Below are 24,164 nucleotides of genomic sequence, written 5' to 3'. Positions count from 1 at the left end.
TACTTTTATTTTATGTGCATGGGTGTTGTGCCTGCATCTGTGTGAGGGTCAGATCCCCTAGAACTGGAGTTACAGACTCCATACGGGAGAGCTAAGCTGCCATGTGGGTGCTGGGAATTGAACCCAGGTCCTCTGGAAGAGCAGCCAGTGCTCTTAACTGCTGGGCCATCTCTCCAGCCCCACAAAAAGGGTGTTCATAGCAAGCTTAGTAATGGGGCAGGAGAACAATATTCACACTGACTAGAACCCAAAGCTGTACTAAGGCTCCACTCACTGTAGGCCTTCACCTGGAGAACCACACATCAGGGGAAGAAGAAGGAAAGTGCTGCTGTAGATCACACTGATGGCTGTCCCAGATTCTGAATCACCCCTCACATTTCCTACTCAGGCTTCCTAATCAGCACCCAGGAAACTAGTTTGAAGGCCATACCCCCTAGGCTTTTTCCAGAGGCTCTGTGACAGATGTCTGTCACATCATACTAGGTCTCATCCAGATACAACTTGAGACATCTCCCACCCTCAACTGCCACCCAACCTTTATTTAGAATGAAACCTAACCTCAAATGAAATGGCCATTGTTGCTGTTTAAGCACAAGACAGGTATTCTTCAACAGGAAAATAAACAAATATAAGAGTCTAGGGGTTGAAGCTATTTGGGTTTCCACAAAGAATGGATCACTTTAAAACAGAAAGCAGTCCTGGTAGTGGTGGTGCATGCTTTTAATCTCAGCATTTGGGAGACAGAAGCAGGAGGATTTCTGAGTTCAAGGTCAGCCTGGTCTACAGAGCTAGTTCCAGGACTGCCAGGGCTACACAGAGAAACCTTATCTCAAGAAGACCAGCAACAATACATGAAGCAAAGACTGAGGCTCCTACACTTCCTGTGACTGCTTTGAGTCTTCTCCTCACCAATCTGAACTCAGAGGTGGGCAAATGAATACATGTGTGTTGAGTGGCTGCCCTACCTGACTGTCCTCACTGTGCATACATACATGTGTTGTATGTGTGATGCACAAATGTGTTTGTGTGTTTGCACATGTGTATGTTCAGGTCAGAGGTCCAATTCCTTGACCATCCCAAACTCACCCTTTAGGACCTGCATTTGTTAAACATATCAATGAACTACCTACAGCTCTTCAACTGGCTACACTGACTGACAGCAGCTCCAGAGACTCTCCTGCCCAGTGCTGGGACTGCAAACACATGCCACTGTGCCTGCCTTCTTAATATTACTGCTGGGGAGCCAAACTCAGGTCCTCACACTTGACTCACAGTGCCCTTCTGCAGCCACAATCTGATTTGTTTTCACATGGTCTTAGCCAGAGAGAGAGAGAGAGAGAGAAAGAGAGAGAGAGAGAGAGAGAGAGAGAGAGAGAGAGAGAGAAGAGGAGGAGGAGGAGGAGGAGGAGGAGGAGGAGGAGGAGGAGGAGGAGGAGGAGGAGGAAAGAGGAGGGAGAGGAGAGAGAGAGAGAGGAGAGAGACACAGAGAGAGAGAGACAGACAGACAGACAGACAGAGACACCACTGCAATGCCAAACAAACTGCTGTGACCCCACTTTAGCATACTGACTGCAGCTTGCAGTCTTGGTGGGCCTCCACTGTTCAGGCTGTAGGTTTATTTTCCCATAAACACATGTACTTGCTATATAAAATATCCATTTATGTATTACAAGGGCTCTAATATTGAATTGTTACTACATATTTACTTTCTTTTTCCACAAATACATGTTTACTATAGAAGATATACATTTCTGAGCTGGCCATGTGATCCCAACACTTAGGAGGCTGAGGAAGGAGAGGAGCAAGAAATTCAGGCTAGCCTGAGCAGCAGTCGTGAGGCAGAGAGCTAGGTAAGTTTGAGACCAGCCTGACCTACCTAGTGATCTAGGATAACCAAGGCTGTATAAAGAGAGTCTGTCTCAAAACAAAACAACCTAATTAATTAAATTAAAAATAAAGAAACAGATGAGAAAACCAAGAGACTGAAATGGGGAATAAGGTGAGAAAACTTCAGAAGCAGCTTGCACGCTGTCCCTCCTGCTGACCATCAGTGTGCAGGAAGCACTCTGGACGCTTGAGTGCACATCTCTGCTTCACAAGCTCCCTTACCTCCAATGGATGGAGAAGAAAGATATCACACTCCAGTCCCTAAAGCAGTGATGTTCAAAGCAGAGCCTGTGGCAGGCGGTGACAACTGCTGACTTACAGCATAAGGACAGTATGCTGTCCCAAGCTGTGCCTACTCTCGTGCCAACTGCTTGCCAGATGAACCTATAAACACTTCCATTTATGAGTGACGTGTGATAGGACAATACATAGAATGCTGTTTGAGCTACACCAGCAGAAACAGCTCTCTTCTTAGTTTATCCAGAGATGGTAGGCCATGAAATAAACACTGAGACAAGATGAATTTCTCAGAAGGCAAGAGCATGGCCTGCTCTTTCAAAGGACCTAGGTTCAATTCCCAGAACCAATATAGCAGCTCACCACTGTCTGTAACTCCTGTTCCAGGGGATCTGATATGCTCTCCTAGCCCCCACAGACATACGTGTAGGCACAACACATAAAAGTAAGTGAATCTTTAGAAAAAATAATAAATTTTATATTTAGTCAGATCACTACAACACAGGAAAAAAAAAGATTGGAACAAATCAAATTGTTTAACTCAAGAGATATTCTATGAAGGGACACATATTAAGTAGCCCTGCACTTCATGGGGTGACCACAGTATCTCTATTTGGATAAGTAAGTTTAGAGGCACAATAAAGCACTGACCAATTTTATGAATGAGAGAAACACACCTCACCAAGCAGACTTTAATATGCCTCTCTGATACACCTGATATGTCCAACAGAAGTGTAGACGAAACTTAGACTTGTGAGTATGTAGAGCAAAATCCTGTTTCTATTAAAAATGTGCACATAGATTGTATATATTATATATGTGTGTGTATGTATATATATATGTATGTATGTATATATATGTTTATATATGTATATATATGTGTGTGTAGAACTTGTGGGCCAGCTAGCCTGGTGGACACAGGAAATGAAAGAATCTGTCTCAAACAAGGTGGAAGGTGGGGACCAACAGCTGACACTGCCCTCTGACCTTTGTGCATGACACACACATGAACATGGATACAAACACACATACACAAAGGATTTTTTAATGTTTTACTTTTATTTTATGTGCATTGGTGTTTTGCCTGCATTTGTGTGAGGGTGTCAGATCCCCTAGAACTGGAGTTACACACTCCATATGGGAGATCTAAGCTCCCATGTGGGTTCTGGAAATTGAACCCAGGTCCTCTCTCTCTATAGATAGATAGATAGATAGATAGATAGATAGATAGATAGATAGAATGTGTGTGTGTGTATGAAGGAGAGAAAAAGAGCATCAAAAATGTCAACAATAGCTTGATAATGTGGCACACACCTTTAATCCCAACACTTGGGAGGCAAAGACAGGTGGATTTCTATAAGTTCAGGTCAGCCTGGTCTACAGAACTATTTTTAGGATAGCCAGGACTATACAAAGAAACCCTATCTCAAAAAAACAAAATAAATAAAGTCCGCAATGGAGAAATTATGGCTGACTTTTAATCTCATTTTCATGTAGACAATAAACACAAATTCCCTTTAATAGGAATGCACATTATCATAGGAAAATCATTAGACTATGACATAATGTGAATAGGGTATGTTATGGACGAGGTCAGAGGAAAACACACAGATTTGCTGTGCTTATTGATTTATGAGTCTCAACTTAGCCATGCTGAGAACAGATGGCAAAAGAAATTGGCCCAAGTGTCACTATGATGGTACAAATATGGCAGACAGCAGGAAATGCATTATTCTTCATTTCAACCTTTTCCTAGAAATAGCTCCTGGATGTGGTGGAGTGAGAACGGTGAGCAGGTGTGGAAGGGTTTTATTTCTGGCAAGAGTTGATGCAAAGGAGAACACTGAATTGTTACTTTCTGCTTAATTCCAGAAATGAAACAAGGAACATCAGAAATACCTTCAACAATTTTATATTTCTAAAACATTATATTTTTGGAAAGGTTACTGGTAGTAAGAACATAGTAGTTCTTATTTTTGTATAAAATGTCTTCTTAGAATTCAAAACATGCATACCATTTAAGCCTAGCACTGGGAGGCAGAGGGAAGCAAGTCTCTGAGTTCAAGGCCAGGCCCAGAGACCTTGTCACAAATCAAGAAAAAAAAAATTAAAAGCTTAAAATAATATGATTATCTTTATAGTATACCCAAACAATGAAACCAGAAAGAATGTCTGTAGAATTACTACTAAAGCCGGGCGTGGTGGCGCACGCCTTTAATCCCAGCACTCGGGAGGCAGAGGCAGGCGGATTTCTGAGTTCAAGGCCAGCCTGGTCTACAGAGTGAGTTCCAGGACAGCCAGGGCTATACAGAGAAACCCTGTCTCGAAAAACCAAAAAAAAAAAAAAAAAAAAAAAAAAAAAAAAAAAAAAAAAGAATTACTACTAAAAGAACACTACTTCAGAATTGCTACTAAAAGAACACTGCATCATGAGATAGCTTGGGCAGGTAGAGGCACTCCATGCCAGCCAGGCCTGATGATCTAAATCTTAACCCCGGGGACCTACATGGCAGAAGAAAACTGACCCATGAAAGTTGTCCTCTGACCTCCATACTCATGGCATGCATTTACACACACACACACACACACACACACACACACACACACACAAAATAATAAACAAACAAACAGAGAAAATGGAAAACGTTACTTCATGTAGTTCCTCTGGCTTTGGCTTTGCTGAGTTCTACAGCACAGCTGTTGCACTCTCTGTCTCTCATCTACACTGGTCAAATGCAGACTTAGGGATTTGCTTCTGCCAGGTTCTAGGCATCTATTTTGTTTTTTTTTTTCTCGGTGTGCTAATGCTACCCAGGAGCCCATGTGGTGAAACAGTAACTACATGAACTCTATTAAGTCCTTACAAGCTTTACACATTAGAATTCTTAGATTAGTTCGTTCTTTGAGTCTTCAAACAATCTAAGACCTCAACAGGGTCCTTAAGTGAGTAAGACTATTTCATCACAAGAAAAAATCTGATAAAAAAAAATGTAAAAGTCTAAGGCTCCATCAGGACACACTCCCAATGCCCACTATGCACACCCAGGCTGCTCTGACCTTGACGTTGATCCCCTAGGCCTTTGCAGCAGACTGTCCTATGTCACCAGATTATTAGGTCTCTTAGGAAAAGGCTGGTCAGTTCTGGTTAACATCACTAGTTTGGTAAATAAGGAAGAGTGCTATCTTTCATATTAGAAATCCAGGAGAGTAGAAATGGCAGTTGCTGGGTCACTGGATACCTTGTTTCCTGGTCTACAGAAAGAGGGACCCATTTGGCTTATTTTCTTTGATATGGATACGTAAACTACAAGAGTTTGTTTTTTATTTGAGACAGGTCTCACTCACAGGCCAGGTTAGTCTCCGGTTCAGACTTCTAATCTTTTGAGAACCAGCATGCCTCACTTTAAAACAGGAGTTCTACCAAAGGATGGAGCCCACTTCACTGGGATGGCACTAGCATCTCCTCCTTTGTGCAAGCATCTCTCAAGCCAGAGTAAAAAAAAAGATCCATCTTACAGCTAAAGGAATGAGTCTGATAGTAAATATGAGGCAGGCACCTGGCTGTCCATGTAGGAGCATCAGAGAGCCAGTCCTTGCTGTCCTTTCCAAACTGCCTTATCCGTTTCAGAAAGAATTCAAATCTCCTGTTTCTAAAGTAACAAGATGCGGGAAGGGAGAGGGCTCCAGGGCTAGCTAACCAACCGGTCAGAAGTGTGGCTGAACACTATCAGGCTCTCCAAACTTGGAGGGTGTAGTAGTAAGGCTCGTGTCTGCTGCCTGCTGGAACACAGATAAGGAGACGGGCACAGATGGCTTCCTCCTGCTGTCTCCATAACATGACTCACCACAGCATGGAAAGCTTTCTAGCTAAACAATTTAAATAATCTTTAATGATGAAAAACCAAATGAGTGGCTCAGAAAAGAAAACTACTTAAGCAGATACACCAAAAACCATTTCATGAAACTCTAGATCTATTAACTGCTACTAGTTTCTAGATAGATACAAGTGGGTTTCATGCCGGGCATGGTGGCGCACTTGGGAGGCAGAGGCAGGCAGATTTCTGAGTTCGAGGCCAGCCTGGTCTACAGAGTGAGTTCCAGGACAGGGCTACAAAGAGAAACCCTGTCCCGAAAAACAGAAGGAAGGAAGGAAGGAAGGAAGGAAGGAAGGAAGGAAGGAAGGAAGGAAAGAAACAAACTGAAGCAGGGCTAGAGAGATGGCTCAGCGGTTAAGAGCACTGACCCGGGTCTGTCTGTGTCTCTCTCTCTCTCTCTCTCTCTCTCTCTCTCTCTCTCTCTCTCTCTCTCTCTCTCTCTTTGTTTTTTTGTTTTTTGAGACAGGGTTTCTCTGCATAGCCCTGGCTGTCCTGGAACTCACTTTGTAGACCAGGCTGGCCTCAAACTCAGAAATCTGCCTGCCTCTGCCTCCCGAGTGCTGGGATTAAAGGCGTGCGCCACCATGCCCAGCCAGGTCTCTCTTTTGATATAAAATACAAAATATTTGTTGAAATAAAATAATCTAGGCTGAAGAGATGGCTCAGTGGTTGGTTAAGAGCACTGGCTGCTCTTCCAGAGGTCCTGAGTTCAATTCCTAGCAACCACATGGTGGCTCACAACCATCTCTAACAGGATCAGATGACCTCTTCTGGTGTGTCTGAAGACAGCTACAATATACTCACATACATAAAATAAATAAATCTTGAGCCGGATGTGATGGCGCATGCCTTTAATCCCAGCACTGGGGAGGCAGAGGCAGGCAGATTTCTGAGTTCGAGGCCAGCTTGGTCTACAGAGTGAGTTCCAGGACACCCAGGGCTATACAGAGAAACTCTGTCTCGAAAAACAAAAATAAAAAATAAAAAATAAAAATAAATAAATAAATCTTTTTAAAATACAGAGGGAGGGAAGGAGAGAGAGAGGGAGGGAGGGAGGGAGGGAGGGAGGGAGGGAGGGAGGGAGGAACTGAAGCTGGGGCTGAAGAAATAGCTCAGCAGTTAAGAGCACTGACTGTTCTTACAAAGGACCTGGATTGGTTCTTTGGGTGGCTGGCTTATAACCACCTCAAGCTCCAGAGGAGTTTTTGGCCTCTGTGAGCATCAGCAGTCACATGCATATACTCATGCACAGACACACATACCCATAAACAAAAATACATCAAAAATGAAAGAAAGCCAGGCAGTAGTGGCACACAACTTTAATCTCAACTGGGAAGGCAGAGGCAGGCAAATCTCTGTGAGTTCTAAGCCAGCCTGGTCTACAGAGATAGAATAGCCAAGGCTACACAAAGAAATTCTGTCTCTGAGAAAAAGGAAGGAAGGAAGGAAAGAAAGAAGGAAGAAACTTGGCACTTTGTAATTAAATTTTGTTTAAATAAAAAAGATGGCCGGGCGTGGTGGTGCAAGCCTTTAATGGAAGCCCTGTCTTGGGAAAACAAAAAACAAAAACAAAACAAAAAAGATGAATAGTGAACACGGAGATCAAATATTTGTCCATATTTCATGAAAGAAGTTAGCCTACTTGTTTTTATTTTTGTTTTTGTTTCGTTTTGTTTTTTAGAGGCAGGGTTTCTCTGTGTATCCCTATCTGTCCTGAAACTCACTCTATAGACTAGGCTGGCCTTGAACTCATAGAGGTCTCCCTGCCTCTGCCTCCTGAGTGCTAGAATTAAAGATGTGCACCTCACCACCCAGCTCCTGATAACTTAAGAAACATGCTACTACATGGGCAGATTTATCTGGTCACATTCTAATGCTACCACATAGATGTAATGTAAAAATGTAATTCTTTCAGGTTTCTTAACATTCAGATCTTTTTTGTTGCTGTTTTGAGACAGTGTCATATGTAGCCGAGTCTGATCTCCAATATTATACATAGTAAAGGTCATCTTGAGTCCCTGGTCATCACCTTCCCAAGTGCTGGCCTGGTCTACCACACTCAGTTTATGAGGAGCTGGTGACGGACTCCAGGGCCTTATGCACATAAGGCAAGTGTCCTACTGACCAAGGCACATTCCTGCCACCAATACATTGTTTATTAAACTGATCAAGATGTGACATAGTAAACAAAAGGCACTGCACCGTGACTCCTGGAGTATAAACACAAAGTCTGGAGGAACTGGTTATAAGGCCACCTGGCTCAGTCACTAACATCTCCACCCTATGTGATCCCTCCAACTGGCTAGCACCACTGTCTGATAACAACCACCACGGTTTATATTTATTGTCAGAGATAAACTCACTTACAATTTGATTTGACTAAAGTACAAGGACAGAACCACTTCAGTCCCAAAGAATATCTAAGGGCTGCTAGAACTAAAAGGGGCATCACAACTGACAGGACACTGCTTCCAAACAGAAATGAGCCTCAGCTGTACTACAGCTATCTCATGCTGTAGCTGTCTGTTTTCCAAACGCTGACTGACTGGAAACTGACAAAAGCCCAGTGACTCTCACTCAATCTTTTCCCCTCTTACTCAAGAAAGTAACATGCAAGTCCTGTTATGGGCTGGAGAGACGGCTCAGCCCTTAGGAGCACTGGCTGCTCTTCCAGAGGTCCTGAGTTTAATTCCCAGCACCCACATGGTAGCTCACAACTACCTAAAATGGGATCTGATGCCCACCTCTGTTGTATCCGAAGACACTTACAGTGTGTGTGTGTGTGTGTGTGTGTGTGTATGTGTATAATATAAAATATTTTTTAAAAAATCCCCATCATATGATATGCACAATATTCATGGATAAAGCGAGCAGCTGTGAATCTTGCTAAGCCAAGCATACTAAATGCTATGAATTATTAATAAGAATCAAAACATATATGTATTATATGTCCTTTTTTTAAAAGGAGTTATTATGCCAGCCATGGGAATGCTCACCTTTAATCCCAGCACTTGGGAGGCAGAGGCAGGCAGATTTCTGAGTTTGAGGCCAGCCTGGTCTATAGTGAGTTTCAGGACAGTCAGGGCTATACAGAGAAACTCTATAACCAAAAAAAAAAAAAAAAAAAAAAAAAAAAAAGTTACAAATGGTTGTAGCTTCTGTGTGGGTGCTAGGAATCAAACCCAGGTCCTCTGGAAGAACAGTCAGTACTTTCCAACCTCCAGCTACTCTGTTTGCTCTTTAAAAAAAAAAAAAAAAAAAAACACATACACATACACACTGTGTGTCTTCCGACACACCAGAAGAGGGCACCAAACCATCAAATCCCATTACAGATGGAGTCACCATGTGGTTGCTGGGAATTGAACTCAGGACCTCTGAAGGAACAGTCAGTGTTCTTAACCACTGAGCCATCTCTCCAGTCCCCAGGCTGCTTTCTTATACAACCCAAAACCACCTGCCTAGAGGTAGCACTTCACACAATGAGCTGGGCCCTCTCACATTAATCAAGAAAATGTCCTATAGGCAAGCTATTTTCTCAACCGAGATTCCTCTTCCCAGATGACCCTAGCATTTGTCAAGAGGAAAACAAAAGCCAGAACAATTTATTTTATTTTTAATTAGGTGTATATGTGTGTGCCTGTGTATGGGTGTGTGCATAAGTATAAAGGTACACTTAGAGGAGAGATGAATCTCTGGAGCTGAAAGTACAGGCAGCTGTTAGCTACCTCACACGCGTACTGATTACAGAATTTGAGTGCTCTGTAAGAGCAGTACATGTTCTTAATCACTGTGTCCTCTCTCTAGCCCACTGTGTGTACACTTCTACATAAAGGTAAATTTGTATATTATTTTTTATTGATCTCTGTGTGTAAAGAAAAGTCTATAGAGTTGCTTCTCTGTCCACCTTTACATGGGTCCCAGGGATCAGTTTCATGCCCACAGACTTGTATCACAATCATCTTCACTGAATAAGCCCTCTGGGCATCAAATGGGCAAAAAAATGTAAGGAGTCACTTGTGTTTGAACACTAGCAGAGTGAGGCTAAGGGGTGGTTCAGTCAGTAGAGTGCTTGCCTAGCACACAGAAGTCTAGGTGTCCATTCCCAGTTCCACATAAACTCATCATGGAGGCTCATGCCTGTGATCCCAGCAACTGGGGAAGTGTTGCAGTCAGGTCAGGAATTCAAGGGTAGCTTCTACTACACAGCAGAGTTTTGAGCAAGCCTGGGCTACATAATGAAACCCTGCCTAAAAAGATGGGGGGTGGGGGGGAGGAGAGATGAGGAATGTGCAGCTTCTACTTTAAGTAAGGATGACCATGACCAAGAGGCCACAGTGGCATCCCTTCGGCATCTCTAGACAACCCAGTGAATATGTAAACACGTGGAAGAATTTTTAACATTTAAACATTTTTCTATCATCAGAGAATTAATACACTGTAAACTGTGTGCCTGAGGCATCATCCCAAGAATGACATTCCCCTTAGAAGCACTTCTTAGTAATTAAATATCTTGCATGACCTGATAGACCAACACAGAAAAATAAATAAGACAATGGAGAGAAAAGAAAATATTAGACTATATAAGAGATCTCTTTGTAAAAATTCCTGAAGTTCAGCCTGTAGGAATAAATTATTTTTTTGCCTCGTATGTCTACAGTAAAAATAATAAACAATATTATTTCTATTGAAGACACAATCAAATCAGTATGTAGTTATTTAACTCTATCAATATCTATTCATCCATGCTATTGCATGTTTTTGAATGCACCATGGCAATAAAACCTTGAAGGATCCAGTACTGAAATTATAATGGGTGTTTCAATATCAAAGCTTGCATCCCACATACAGTGTTATTATTAAATGTCATATGCTAGCTGCTATTCTGGGTGAGTTGCCTCGTTAACTCCATTCACTTATTTCATTAATAACTTTATCATTTATCCTTACAGGACAATATTTCATAAACAGAGTGGAAGTTTTCCGCTTCTTTGCTCCTGACCAGGCAGGTGCCTCAAACTTTCCTTGTGGCCAGGGCTGCTGCTGAATGTCTTGTCCTCCTGCTTCCACCTCCCAAGGACTCAAATTACAGGTAAAACATACCCAATATATCCGGCTTTATGTGGTGCTGGGGATGGAACCCAGGACATCAAGCATGGTAGGCAAGCATCCTACCAATGAGCTACATGCCCAGCCCCGAGGAGCACAAGTTCTGATAAGAGGCAGTGCTCGGCAGGAAGTCATCTAGATATGAACTTGATGTCCTCACCTCACTCGCTTCCTCTGTGTCTACACAAGCCCTCAAGCCTCCTTCAGTCTCAAGTTCAGGTGCCACTAACTCAGTATATCATCATCCTCTAATGCCCGGGCACGGCAGTCTGCGAAGCTCCACACTACTGTACATCCCAAAAACCGACAGGCAAGGGGGTGGAGGAGCAACCCGGTGGTACAACATCTACCTGGAATGAACGAGGTCCTGGGACCTATGAAGGGGGAAGAACCGCCCCTATTCCAAATGATGCTCAAAGCATCTAATGCAGCAGAGTGAGCACTGGCTGGGCTGCACGTGAAGATGCCAGTGCTGCACAGCCAATGCTGCGCCAGACATGGACTTAGCTCCAGAAGCAGAAAGGGAAGGTGTGGGCACCAAATACAAGGACTGAGAGATAACTAGAGCTATGTATCAACAACAGCAGCAAAGTGGTGCACACCTGTGATCCCAGCAGTAGGGAGGCCAAGGCAGAAAGATCACTACAAATTTAGGGCCAGCCTGACCTACTTAGGGAATTTTAGGAAAGCCAGGGTTACACAGTGACACCTTGTATCAACAAACTAACTGTACAAAATCCCCAGCTATTAAGGTGATAGCCTGTGTTAGACTTTAGTTCACAACAGCAAACATAGTTGGGGGTGAGGTAGGATAGAGAACTGGCCACATTTCTAGTGCTCAACAGCGGACAGCAGTGACAGCAGGACTGCAGAACTCCTGAAGGGATCCTTGACCGTGCAAGTCTAAAAGCCCACTTTGAAGAATGAAGAAAACACAATTGCATGATCATACTCTACAGAGGTCAAAGTGGGGCGAACTCATTTAAAAACACTTGTGGCAACTACTCCCATAAGGTCACTGTTGGGAAGGTTGGGGAGGAGATGTTTGGTTGGTTGGTTGCTTGGTTTTTCTTAATTAACTATTTTCTTTAAAAATCGCTTCCTGGGCCAGGCAGCTCCTTCAGCAGTTAAGAGCACTGGCTGTTCTTCCAAGGCCCAGGGTCTGAGTCCTAGCACCAGCAGGATTGCTCCCAACCATCTCTCCAGCTCCAAAGGATATCTACTGCCCTCTTCTGGCCTCCAAGGACACCAGGAACACACATGGTACATACATGCAGGCAAAGCAACCTTAAACATAAAATAAAAATAAATCTCAGCCGGGCAGTGGTGGCACACGCCTTTAATCCCAGCACTCGGGAGGCAGAGGCAGGCAGATTTCTGAGTTCGAGGCCAGCCTGGTCTACAGAGTGAGTTCCAGGACAGCCAGGGACCCTGTCTTGAAAAACCAAGAAAAAGAAAAAAGAAAAAGAAAAATTGCTTTGTTGCCAGGGGTTGGGTGAGACATACCTGTGACCAATCTGAGCTACATCTCATAGCCTGACTCAAAGGGACAAAAGAAACAGACACAACCAGCTTCCTTACTAATGGTACAATGTTTTGCAAATGGGAGGAAGTCAGACAGATCATACAAGAAAACCAGGTCTGCTCAACATCAACAGGTCATAGAAAGTTTACAGAAAAGTAACATTTCCTACCACAGAAACTATACAGAGGTTTCCAGATGTGTGGTCATTTGTACATCAACAACTGCACACCCCGTGATCTTCCCTGGAGTCTGTTCTTACTCATCTCCAGCTGAGATGTCTATGGGCCTTGCCCAGGTAACAGTTTCAAATGAGTCAAAAGTTAACTCCCGGGCCTAAGGCCTAGAGGTGCAGTTGAGGTGGAGCTTAGCTGGCATGCAGGAGGCTCTGGGTTTGTCCTCAGCTCTGGGAGAAGGGGGAAAGGCAGAATCAAACATGGCTTGTAAGAAGCCTATTATAGTATAGTGAGATGCAGGTTCCGGAACTAGCCAGAGAAGAAAGCTTCCCATGGTGCTGATAGCACATAGGCTCCATATTTGTCAGCACACTGAACAAGCTCTAAGAAGGACCACACACTCTTCCTAAACACCAGCAAGCATAGACAGCAGTAGCAGCCAGCTCAGAGACACAGGAGCCATGAGTGACAGCACCTGTAACTTCAACTGTTAAAAAGCCACAGCTCCTACAGCTCCTGCCAATATGGCTCTTGGTCTGCTACACTCATGACTGAAGAAAATGGTGCACTTCAGCTCAAACTATGTGAAACTTTCTCACTAAGCTCACAGATCCCTCAATTCTATTCAGATTAAAAATCCCTGAGGAAAAAAGAAACTTTTCTTTATATAGTTCATCCTGAAAAAGTTTCCTCCAAAGTTCCACCTTTCCACCTTGCAGGACCTCGATGACTTGCAGAGAAACCAAGAGGGATAAAGTCATTCTATTAAATGTATCAGTGTTTGAATGCAAATCCTGTCTTCTTTAACACTGGTAACTAGTTCAACTCCATGAAAAAAGTAGCAGTTACACAGTTCCTTCAGCCTCCTCTCCATCTGAAATAACCGTGCTAATCCCATAATCAGTCGTTTGCTGTTGTTTACAGTCATCAGCAACTACTGACTGATGAACATCTTATGAAGAGGGCTCACACACTCCTAGTGTGCATCCCACAAAGACTGCTGTAAAGAAAGCTGGAGGTGGGGAAAGGAGAAAAAGCAGGATGCTTTGGGGACTTGATAGTCCTTATATAACTGACACCATAGGCACCCTATGGCCTAGGGAAGAACAGGCAAAGAACACCCCACCCTGGCCAACAGGGAGCATTTTATGACACTCAATATGGAAGCCTACAAGACAGATACTAATCAAGGCTGCTTTACTCAGAAAGACTCTGAGCATACACGAGGAAGGAGGAGGACTGGAGACCAGCCATTACCTCACACACCTCACCATACTGCCAATAGGTTGTGAGGCAAGAACACTGCAGGGATCTCAAACAAAACTAAATGAAACCTATCTCTGCTGCTAGGAAAAGAAATCTGGGGACTGGAGAGATGGTTCAGTGGTTATGAGCACACTGTCTGCTCTTCCAAAGGACCCAGGTTCAATTCCCAGTACCCACATGACAGCTCACAACTGTCTTTTACTCCAGTTCCAAGGGATCTGACACCCTCACACCAATACACTTACTTCATGCTCTGGCTTGCTGAGCCTTTCCTTAACTCACAGAACACAGTGGCTTCCACCAGAACTTGATGGCTGCATGCCAGTAAGAAACTGCTGGTAGCTGGGCAGTGGTGGGGCCTTTAATCCCAGCACTTGGGAGGCAGAGGCAGGCAGATTTCTGAGTTCAAGGCCAGCCTGGTCTACAAAGTGAGTTCCAGGACAGCCTGGGCTACACAGAGAAACCCTGTCTCAAAAAACAAAAAAACAAAAGAAAGAAAGAGAGAGAGAGAGAGAGAGAGAAGAGAAGAGAAGAGAAAAAGAGAAAGAAAGAGAAAGAGAAAGAGAAAGAGAAAGAGAAAGAGAAAGAGAAAGAGAAAGAGAAAGAGAAAGAGAAAGAGAAAGAGAAAGAGAAAGAAAGAGAAAGAGAAAAGAAGAAACTACTGGTGACCGGGGACAGTTCATTTATTTATTATCACTCTCCATTCTAGAATCTGGAATTCTAGCAGCTTAGTTCTGAAGGGCTGATAGCATTCCAGAACAGACCAATCAAAGCCTGAGCCTCATCCCAAAGGTTCTGTGTGCATGTCACAGCCACAAAGCCTTGGCTGTTTCAGCTGAGCAGCTCCAAACCCAAATGTTCTTATTTTAAACAGCAAAACAAACAACATACAAACCCTTGCTGCCTTCCACTTCCTAAACAGTACCCAGAACACACTCTGGGCATGCGGAGACTGTGTTTGCTTGTTGAAATATAATTGGCATACAATAAACTGCACATATTTAAACCGTAGGATCTGAGTTGTTTTGACACATATACATATGAACATGAAATGGTAACACAAGCAAACAACCCAAACATCCATCACCTCAGAACCTCTAGCTCCTTTACCCTCCCTCCCTCCCTCGCTCCCTCCCAGCACACTTCCTCTTTAGGCACTCATCACAGACTAGCTTGTATTTTCAGATCAATGGAAGCTCACAGTTATACTGTTTGGCTTACCTGTGTACTATCAATAGAGCATGAATTTTTTTTTAATTTATTTATTTACTTTACTTATATGAGCACACAGTTGCTATCTTCAGACACACCAGAAGAGGGCGTCAGATCCCATTACAGATGGTTGTGAGCCACCATGTGGTTGCTGGGAATTGAACTCAGGACCTCTGGAAGAGCAGTCAGTGCTCTTACCCACTGAGCCATCTCCCCAGAGCATGACTTTTTATTGCTTTTATTCTACTATATGGACATTTCCACACTTGCTTATTCACCTGTTGAACATTTGGAATGTTTCCAGTTTGAAGCAGTCATAAAATATACTTGAACTTTCATGCTTAAATCTTTGTGGGAAGAAGTCTCAGTGGTTAAGAGCTCCTGCTCTTTCAAAGGACAAGGAAAGGAGATGGGCAAGATAAGCAAGAGACATATGTATGAAATGTCACAATGACATCTATTATCATGTTTGACATAAAAAGAATACGTTTCACTCTGCATTCCTAACTCACTATGAGACTCAAAGCCCTTATGAGGCCCCGCTTCATCAGCATCCCTCACCCGTTACTCTTCTCCCCCCACCCCCACCGTCGGCTTTCTGGATAAGGGCTCAGAGCTCCCAACAAGCTAAGGATAGTTTCTGCTCAGACACTTGGCTCCTGACGTCCTTCCTCTTTGTATAGGCTGTCCTTTGCCCCACAGCCATAAGGAACACTCTCACCTTCCTTCGTCTCTGCTCAAAAGCCTGCCTGACCTGGATATGAAATAGACTCCCATCTCCTCCCTTTATCTTTTCCACAGTTTTTATCACTTGTCATCACACACATGTGTACTAGCATACACGTACACACATGCACACACACACAGGCATGTGCACACATACCCAAGTCTTTCCTCCACATTAGTAGGCTCCTTATCTTTCCATTCAACCAAATGTGGATGGAAAATATTCAGAAAAATGTTGGGCTGGTAGTGCACACCTTTAATACTATACTGGGCAGGCAGAGGCAGGGGATTTCCTGTGAGTTCAAGGCCAACTATGTCTACAAACTGAGCCCCTGTCTGAAAAGAAGAGGAAGAAGCCAAAGGCAAAACTCAAATTTGCTTTGTAGCAAGCACCACACTACTGACTCCACACAGATGAAGTACTGTGTGAGCATCCCTCATAACCTCCAGTACTTCAAAGCTCCTCTTCTTAGTGCTCACTATGTGGACAGTATCCTGGCCTGGTTATGTGCAATGGGACTAGACATAGAACAAACATATAGCTAAGTTAGATTCTAGGCATCCTTGATCCGACCTTGGGCATGGATAGCTAAGTCACTGCCCTACACAGAAATTTACCATTTAGGAAAAAGGAAGCTTGTGACCTAAAAAGGAACCAGAGTAGATACTTAGAACTATAGATAGCTGAGTTACACCTATACACAAGTAACTTTACAATGGACTAGGGGGAAGGTGGACTATACTATAGTCTAGTGTAGGAACTATGGCAAAGGCACAAAGCTCTTGCCCCTGGCTTCTAAGATTAAGTGGACCTTAAGTGGAGTTGTTTTTGGTCCCAGTTGTTAACATTGAATTTTACCCCAGTTGGTTCCTGCCAGTCCTTCCATGTTTGCATTCCTTTGTTTTGTGTAAGAATCCAGTAACCTCTTTGTACCTTGCCAGTGTGTCACCCAACTTCCCTATTTTCTTCTGTATAAAAAGTTTGATGCTCGATTTGACAAATTACATTCAGATCCACACACACACACACAAAGAAGTAAGTGAAGTCTAGTGTTTTGGGTACTGAGGGCATGGCAGTGGATGAAATGAAAGCTTTACTCTCTAAAAAGCGTGCATTTCAGTGTGAAGATGTAGACAGCAGTAAATAACAAGTCTCCTACCTACACAGCCCCACAGTGTCCTTGGACAGGATCCAGGATCTGTTGGATACCAAACCCACAGATGCTGAAGCTCTTGGACAAAGTGGTATAGTCTTAGCACAAAGACTTGTACAAGTAATTCATGGCTATGTGCAGTACAAGGTAGGCAGGGCTGGGCTGCTCAGGAGATAATGGTGTATGTTTGTTCTATATCAAGAGCTCCGGGGTACTGGTTAGTTCATATTGTTGTTCCACCTATAGGGTTGCAGGTTAATGCTTTTTAAAAAAGGTAGTTTTAGCAATAGATTGAGACAGGATATAGCAAATATTAAGGCTAGGTTAACAGAAATCTCAGATATTAGCTCTTGTCTCTAGCTGCATATGTATCAAAAGATGGCCTAGTTGGCCATCACTGGAAAGAGAGGCCCATTGGACTTGCAAACTTTATATACCCCAGTACAGGGGAACGCCAGGGCCAAAAAGGGGGAGTGGGTGGGTAGGAGAGTGGGGGTGGGGTGGGTATGGGGGACTTTTGGGATAGCATTGGAAATGTAAATGAGGAAAACACCTAATAAAAAATTAAAAAAAAGAAATATACAGTGTAAAATAATTAGGAGAAAAATAGTATCCATGCATTAGTAAATTTAATTTTAGATTTGGTGTTAACTCAATTAGTAAGCTCAACATTTATGTTTATAGACCTAATGTTTTTATGATGTACATTTTTGTGTGTTGTGACAGACATGTGTGTTATTATATGTATGTGCATTTTGTGACTGACAGATAAGAATAAAAATGCTATTTAAAAAAAAAAAGCATTAACCTTTGCCTCCAATTTATCTATAACAAAATGAGAGGTATGTAGTTGCTGAATTGTGGTAGATACTGCAAAAGAAGTTAAAATTGCGGGCTGGTGAGATGGCTCAGTTGGTAAGAGTACCCGACTGCTCTTCCGAAGGTCCAGAGTTCAAATCCCAGCAACCACATGGTGGCTCACAACCATCTGTAACGAGATCTGACACCCTCTTCTGGAGTGTCTGAAGACAGCTACAGTGTACTTTACATATAATAAATAAATAAATCTTAAAAAAAAAAAAAAGTTAAAATTCCAATTAAAGCAGTAATTCCTAAAATCAGAGCTGTAACAAATCTCTTTTGGTCTAATAAGTTCATTTAACTTTTTCAAAGTTTGCAATCCTGAATATTTAAACCAAGGATCATTTCCTAACTCTACAGGCAGCAAAACATAAGCAGGTCTCTTTAACAAAATCATAACAGCAGATTCCTTATCTAAATTAGGATCTACACAATTAGTCAATTGAAAAGAATTACAATGAATATGAAAAGACTTGTCAAGATTGGTGATTTTTTGGGGTTTTTGTTTTTTTTGTTTGTTTGTTTTTTTTTTGGTTTTTTTTTTTTTTTTTTTTGGTTTTTTGAGGCAGGGTTTCTCTGTGTAGCCCTGGCTGTCCTGGAACTTACTGTGTAGACCAGGCTGGCCTCGAACTCAGAAATCTGCCTGCCTCTGCCTCCCCAGTGCTGGGATTAAAGGCGTGCACCCTCACGCCCGGCAAGATTGGTAATTTTAACTCTTAAAATTATCTAACAATATAGCATAAAGGTAAAGTTCACAAGCTTTCACAGCTATAGGGGAGTTGGCCTGAATGGTCAAAAACAGTGTCTCTGATGAAATCTTGTCCAATACTCTGTAGCAGTCCCTCTTTCCATTAATTTTTTGAGAACACTATTTATTGGGTGGGTTTGTTTTTTCCCTTTAAAAACCTAACTATAATTTACTGGAAACAAATTGACTATTTCAGGTCAATTTTCATCTCTTTAGATTCTTTGTTCTGACATATAACCTTGCAGAGCACTAAGAAGAAAAGGAACACTGGAACCCAGAGGCAGGAGAACCAGGCCAGCTTACTCACCATAGCTTGACTGGTACACCCACCACAGCAGAACTCCTCCCCGATCCCTTTCTAAAATGAGGAAAACACTTCTATCTTCAAGGTGCATTATCTCCAATATACCTTCTGTGCTTTCAAATTCTGTGACTCCACAATCTTTTGCACTGTGGTTGTCCCTCATAAATTATTCACCTGAGCTCTAGTCTTATTCCTCATAATTTAAAATCATTAATGGAAGAATTCTATAATTATAGACCCTATGAGAATAGCTGCTATTCCTTCAGAGTCTACTGGAGAGATCTGGGAGACAGTCTCTCATAGGAGGGCTAACATCCCAAAAGATACCTTTTAAAATACTGACACATCTCTAATCTTTCTGAATAATGAAAAAGAAACAGTTGCCAGAGGAACCAGAGTGGAGTTAGGAAAAATGGTTCTGTGGAAGAGGTGCTTGCTGTGCAGCATGAGAGGCTGAGTTAAGGGCTAGACAGATAGATGGGCAGTTAAAGGGATCCAATTTAGATTCCCAGCATCCCTGTAAATTAATCCTAAGTATTAAAAAACTATTTAAGGATGAGTGTGGTGTGCACACCTTTACTCCCAACACCTGGGAGTCAGAGACAAGCAGATTTCTATGAATTCCAGGCCAGCCTGGATTTCATAGCATCCGGGCCAGGGTTATTCAGTGAGACCCTGTCTCAAAAAATTAAAGATCTTGAGCAAACTGCACATTTGCTCTGCTCGGCTCTTGCTACATCTGCACAATGGATACAACTGTTGCAACAAGTAACAAGATTTACCTTCTAGAGTTCTTTGAGACTTTAACAAGATAGCATCTGACAGAATGGATACAGTTAAGAATTATTATTAACTAGGTAAGTGTGTGACTAGCAGACTACTTACTTCTCTAGATACTGTAGTCTGTAACTGGAAAAGACTAAAAACAAAACAGCTCTATTCCTGCTGGTCCCAGTGTGTATCACTCACGACCGTTCCTTTTTGAGAAGACTTAATCTACTCGGCCATAGTCTTTCCTTAGCTGTATGTGTCACTCAGGACAGAGACAGTAAACATTTTAGTAATGTTAACTGAATAACTTGGTTTTTAAAAATACCCTCTTCTAATCCGAATACATCAAACGGTCTGGGTTCAAGAAATTTAGGTTAGTCTCTAAGGAACAAAGAGCACCATCCACTTTCCACTTTCCACAGCAGCGCCCATTAAATAAAGAGTCTACCATCATACCATCAGAGCCCTGCAGTTTTCAGGTGGTTAACTCAGACACACCTTGCTTTTTATAGAATAGGCTCAAATAAAACATAAATGTATTATGATTCCACGTTAGGGATTCTCTATCGACTCCCATATTATCGTGGCTAGACTGTAAAATATGCCAATTAAGAGTTCACAGTCGGAAATTCTGAAGCAACCTCAAAGCCAGACACAAACAACAGCGGACCGCATTCGCATCTCGAGCATGTCCCAAAGTCTCGCTGAACGCGATCAGATCCATGCTGCTTCCAGAAACGCACAGCAATGGGATTTTACCCCATGCCTATAAATGCCGGTGGTACTGAATACCAGAGTATATGGAAAACCGCAAAACAAAAGATTCCCAGTGTAGGAGGCCCTCCCGTCTGCGGTGTACCCCAGGGACCCCCCCTCCCTGCGACAATACGAATTTCACCACACTCCACGGGGAAGCGGGGGTCAACAGCCACCTGGCCTGGATGAAAACACCACAGTCCAACATTCCCACTTCTAGGCAAATGCGAAAACTGAGCGCAGTCGGTGGAAAGTTCCCATCCACCATATTCACATTTGGTTTCCTTGGGGTGGATGGGTTTTGCGGGGTGGTGGGGGGGGGGGACGACACCACAACTGCTGAGACTGGCTGCTGCACCTGCCACCGCTCCTAGACTGGGGGGGGGGGGAGGGGGAAAGAGAGAGAGAGACCCCCGAGGCGCGCGCACGCGTACACACACACACACACACACACACACATATACTCGCTCACGCCCGCCCTTGAACCTTCCCAGGCCGCGGTGTAGCATCCCCTTTCTCGCTGTCCAAACCCCCACCCCACCCCACCCCACCCCACCCCACCCCCGGCTGGCCTGACAAAGGCGCGGGTGTCAAGTCAATCCGAGGCACTGCACAGACAGGTTGCAGAATTGCTTATGGTGGAGGAAGGAAGCCCTGGCAGCTGTCACTCCGGGCTCCCTCCAACACACAGGCAGGCGCGCGCGCGTGCACACACACACACACACACACACACACACACACGCATACAAAATCAACACCGAGCTGGGACTGTGATAAAAGAAGCAGAGTCCGTGCGAGCGTTCAAAATACAAAAGGTCTCCGGAGCACAGGCACCTGGGCGCGCCCTCCAAGAGGCTCCCGGTTGCGTGGTGGGGGGAAGGGGAGCAGCCGGGCGGCGGCTGCCGTAGCTCCGGGTCTCCGGGCCGCGCGGCCCGAAGATGCTCTCCGGGATCCCACACACCTGCGGCGGCCTCCCGGGGAACCTCACTCACCTCCAGGTCGGTGTCGGCGGCCTCCGGGGCGCCGAGGATCTCGCTGGGCAGCTCGGCCAGGTCGGTGACCCGGATGAGTCCGTCGTGCAGAAAGATGGTCTCCTCCTTCACCGAGAGCCACTGCGCCGAGTCCGCCGCCGCCGCCGCCGCCGCTGCAGCTGCCGCCGCCGCGGCCGACGAGCCCATGGCTAAGAGAAGGCGCTGCAGAGCCGCCGCCGCCGCCTCAGCAACCCATGGCCGACCGCCGCGCCCGCCGCGCCTGCTGCGCCCGCCTCGCCCGCGCGGCTCCGCCCTAGGCGTTCCGCGCCGCCATCCCCCTCCGCACGCCAACCCCGGCCCGGGAGACCCCCGGCCCCGCCGCCGCCGCCGCCGCCGCCGCCCTGACGAGCAGGATCCGCCTCTGCCGCTCCGCAGCCAACTGTCAGTAAGACGCCATCTTGGGGGCGGGGTTCCCGGCATGCCCCGCGGGGTGGACAATACAGGCTCCTCCCTCCTGTCCGTCTAGCCCCGCCCACAGCCCGGCGAGGCTTTATAACCCAGCTGCAAGGCGCTCAGAGGCATGGCCTCTTGGGCACCCCTGCTTCCCATGCTATCTGAGGAAGTCTAAGGCTCCGGGAGAAGACCACCCTGGTCCCCTTTCCTCCTTACTCCGGTGTGCACCGGTTGCTCAGGCCAGAGCTCATTCTGGAAGGATTATGGAGGGTCAACACTGTTATCTTTTAAATGAGATAGGTTCAGATGTCTTCTCTAAGATCTTGAATAGTTCAGTCTTAGAGGGTTAGCCTAGAATGCCTGAGGTCCTATGTTCCATTTACAGCACTATAAGTAAACAAACCTGGTGGGGGTTGCCAGTTGTTCCAGTACTTGGAAGACAGAAGTGGGAGTACCATTGCAAGTTGCAGGTAGCCTGGTCTACATATCAAGTTTCAGGCCAACCTGGGCTACATAAGATGCTCCAGGCCACCCAGGCCTATGTAGGCTCCGTATCTGAAAAAATACATAAAATTTATAAAATACTAAAGGCTGGTATATAATAGGCTTGGTCATGAGAACTTGGTAAAACTCACAGCAGATGGTTAATATTTACTGGGGAAAAAAAGAGTACAAAGAAGCAACTGACATCTGATGAAAATAAAGTATCTATCAACAATTGCTGTTAGGCTGGAGAAATGATTGACAGGTTGACACTGGTTGCTCTTCCAGAGGGCTGGGGTTCAATTCCCAGCACTCAGAGGGCAGCTCACACCTTTTATAACTTCAGTCCCAAGGGACCTGAGTTTCAGTCCCAAGGGACCTCACATCCTCTTCAGGTCTCCGTCTCCATCATTACACAGATGTGGCACACAGACATACATAAAGGAAACAGTCAAACACATAAAAAAAATTAAAAATTAAAAATTAAAAGTAAACAAAAGCAATGCTTTCCTCCTGGCTCCTGTTTTTTTTGTTTTGTTTTGTTTTGTTTTGTTTTTTCTTTTTTTTTTCCATTTTTTATTAGGTATTTAGCTCATTTACATTTCCAATGCTATACCAATTGTTTTGTTTTTTCAAGACAGGGTTTCTCTGTGTAGTTCTGGCTGTCCTGGAACTCGCTGTGTCTGGAGGTGGAGCTTGAGGTGGTGTTGGGGTCAGCAGTGCTCTGACCTCATCTAGGGATGGACTGAGTGATTCATTCCAAACTTATTTGGCTACTGAGAGGTAATGGCTAACATGGTTGGGTCCTAGTGGGAGATATGGAAGCAGAAGGCTCCTGTCTACTCCCCAGTCCGTTCTCCAACCCCAATCTGGGCTAGCCAGCACAAGGTGAGTGTTTTCCTCCTCCACACCCTCCTATCACCATGGTGTCCTGACCCAGCAGAGGGCTAAAAGCAATAGAGCCAGCCAAGCAGGCTGAACCCTCTCTAATCTGTAAGTCCATCCTCTCAGGAGCTTTGTCACAGCTTAGACACAGCCCCAGCATTAGCTGGCAAGGCGAGGTTCAAGTCTCATTGTCTCCTCAGTGTCACAAAGCCAGGAAACACCAAATCTTAGATTTGAACCCAGGCCTGAGTGATTCCTCTATACCCCTGGCCCCCTTATTTGGGCTGTAGGGGAACCCCTTCATTCCTTTTACTCACACCCGCTAAACAAGCAAACTGTTCAGGTGTCAAACTCTCAACGCCCAGCTTTGGTGGCTCAAAGATTTTGTGTTCATAGTTTAAGATCAGAAATCAAGAGGTCCATAAACTCTCGTCCCCCTCCCCAATCAGTGAAAACAGTCCACGCCCAGGCCTTAATGTCTTTAGACTGAATAATGAATGATTATTTAATAATTGAACAATGGTAATTAATTTGCAGCATACCTTGATGAGGCAGCTGAAGAATTAATATTTATAGAACCCCCTCTGGAAATAAGTCTATTTGGTGGGAATTTTTAAAATGGATTTTATTCCTGTAGTTTGGAGCAAGATAAAAAAAAAATCTCTGATCGAGGGCTGAAGAGATGGCTCAGCAGTTAAGAGCACTGACTGCTCTTCTGAAGGTCCTAAGTTCAAATCCCAGCAACCACATGGTGGCTCACAACCATCT

At 44.3% G+C, this 24,164-nt stretch overlaps 1 protein-coding gene across 10 annotated transcripts in view; it reads right to left on the bottom strand.

Moving 5' to 3' along the window:
* The window catches only part of Hectd4 (HECT domain E3 ubiquitin protein ligase 4), a 149,065-nt gene extending 126,324 nt beyond the window's left edge, over positions 1-22,741 (bottom strand). For 8 of the 10 annotated variants that reach the window (XM_006530351.4, XM_006530353.4, XM_006530352.4 and 5 more), the window contains exon 1: positions 21,597-22,741. In XM_006530351.4, the coding sequence (XP_006530414.1) occupies positions 21,597-22,055 (459 nt within the window). In that variant the 5' untranslated portion in view covers positions 22,056-22,741. The remainder of the gene's footprint in view (positions 1-21,596) is intronic. The other 2 variants (NM_181421.4, XM_030254541.1) reach the window with 2 other exon arrangements.
* Positions 22,742-24,164: the final 1,423 nt, after the last annotated feature.

Source organism: Mus musculus, chromosome 5 (assembly GCF_000001635.26).
Source record: "Mus musculus strain C57BL/6J chromosome 5, GRCm38.p6 C57BL/6J".
Classification (NCBI taxonomy): Eukaryota; Metazoa; Chordata; class Mammalia; order Rodentia; family Muridae; genus Mus; species Mus musculus.
The sequence above is the reverse complement of the archived record's forward strand: the minus strand, read 5'-3'. Positions and strand labels throughout refer to the sequence as shown.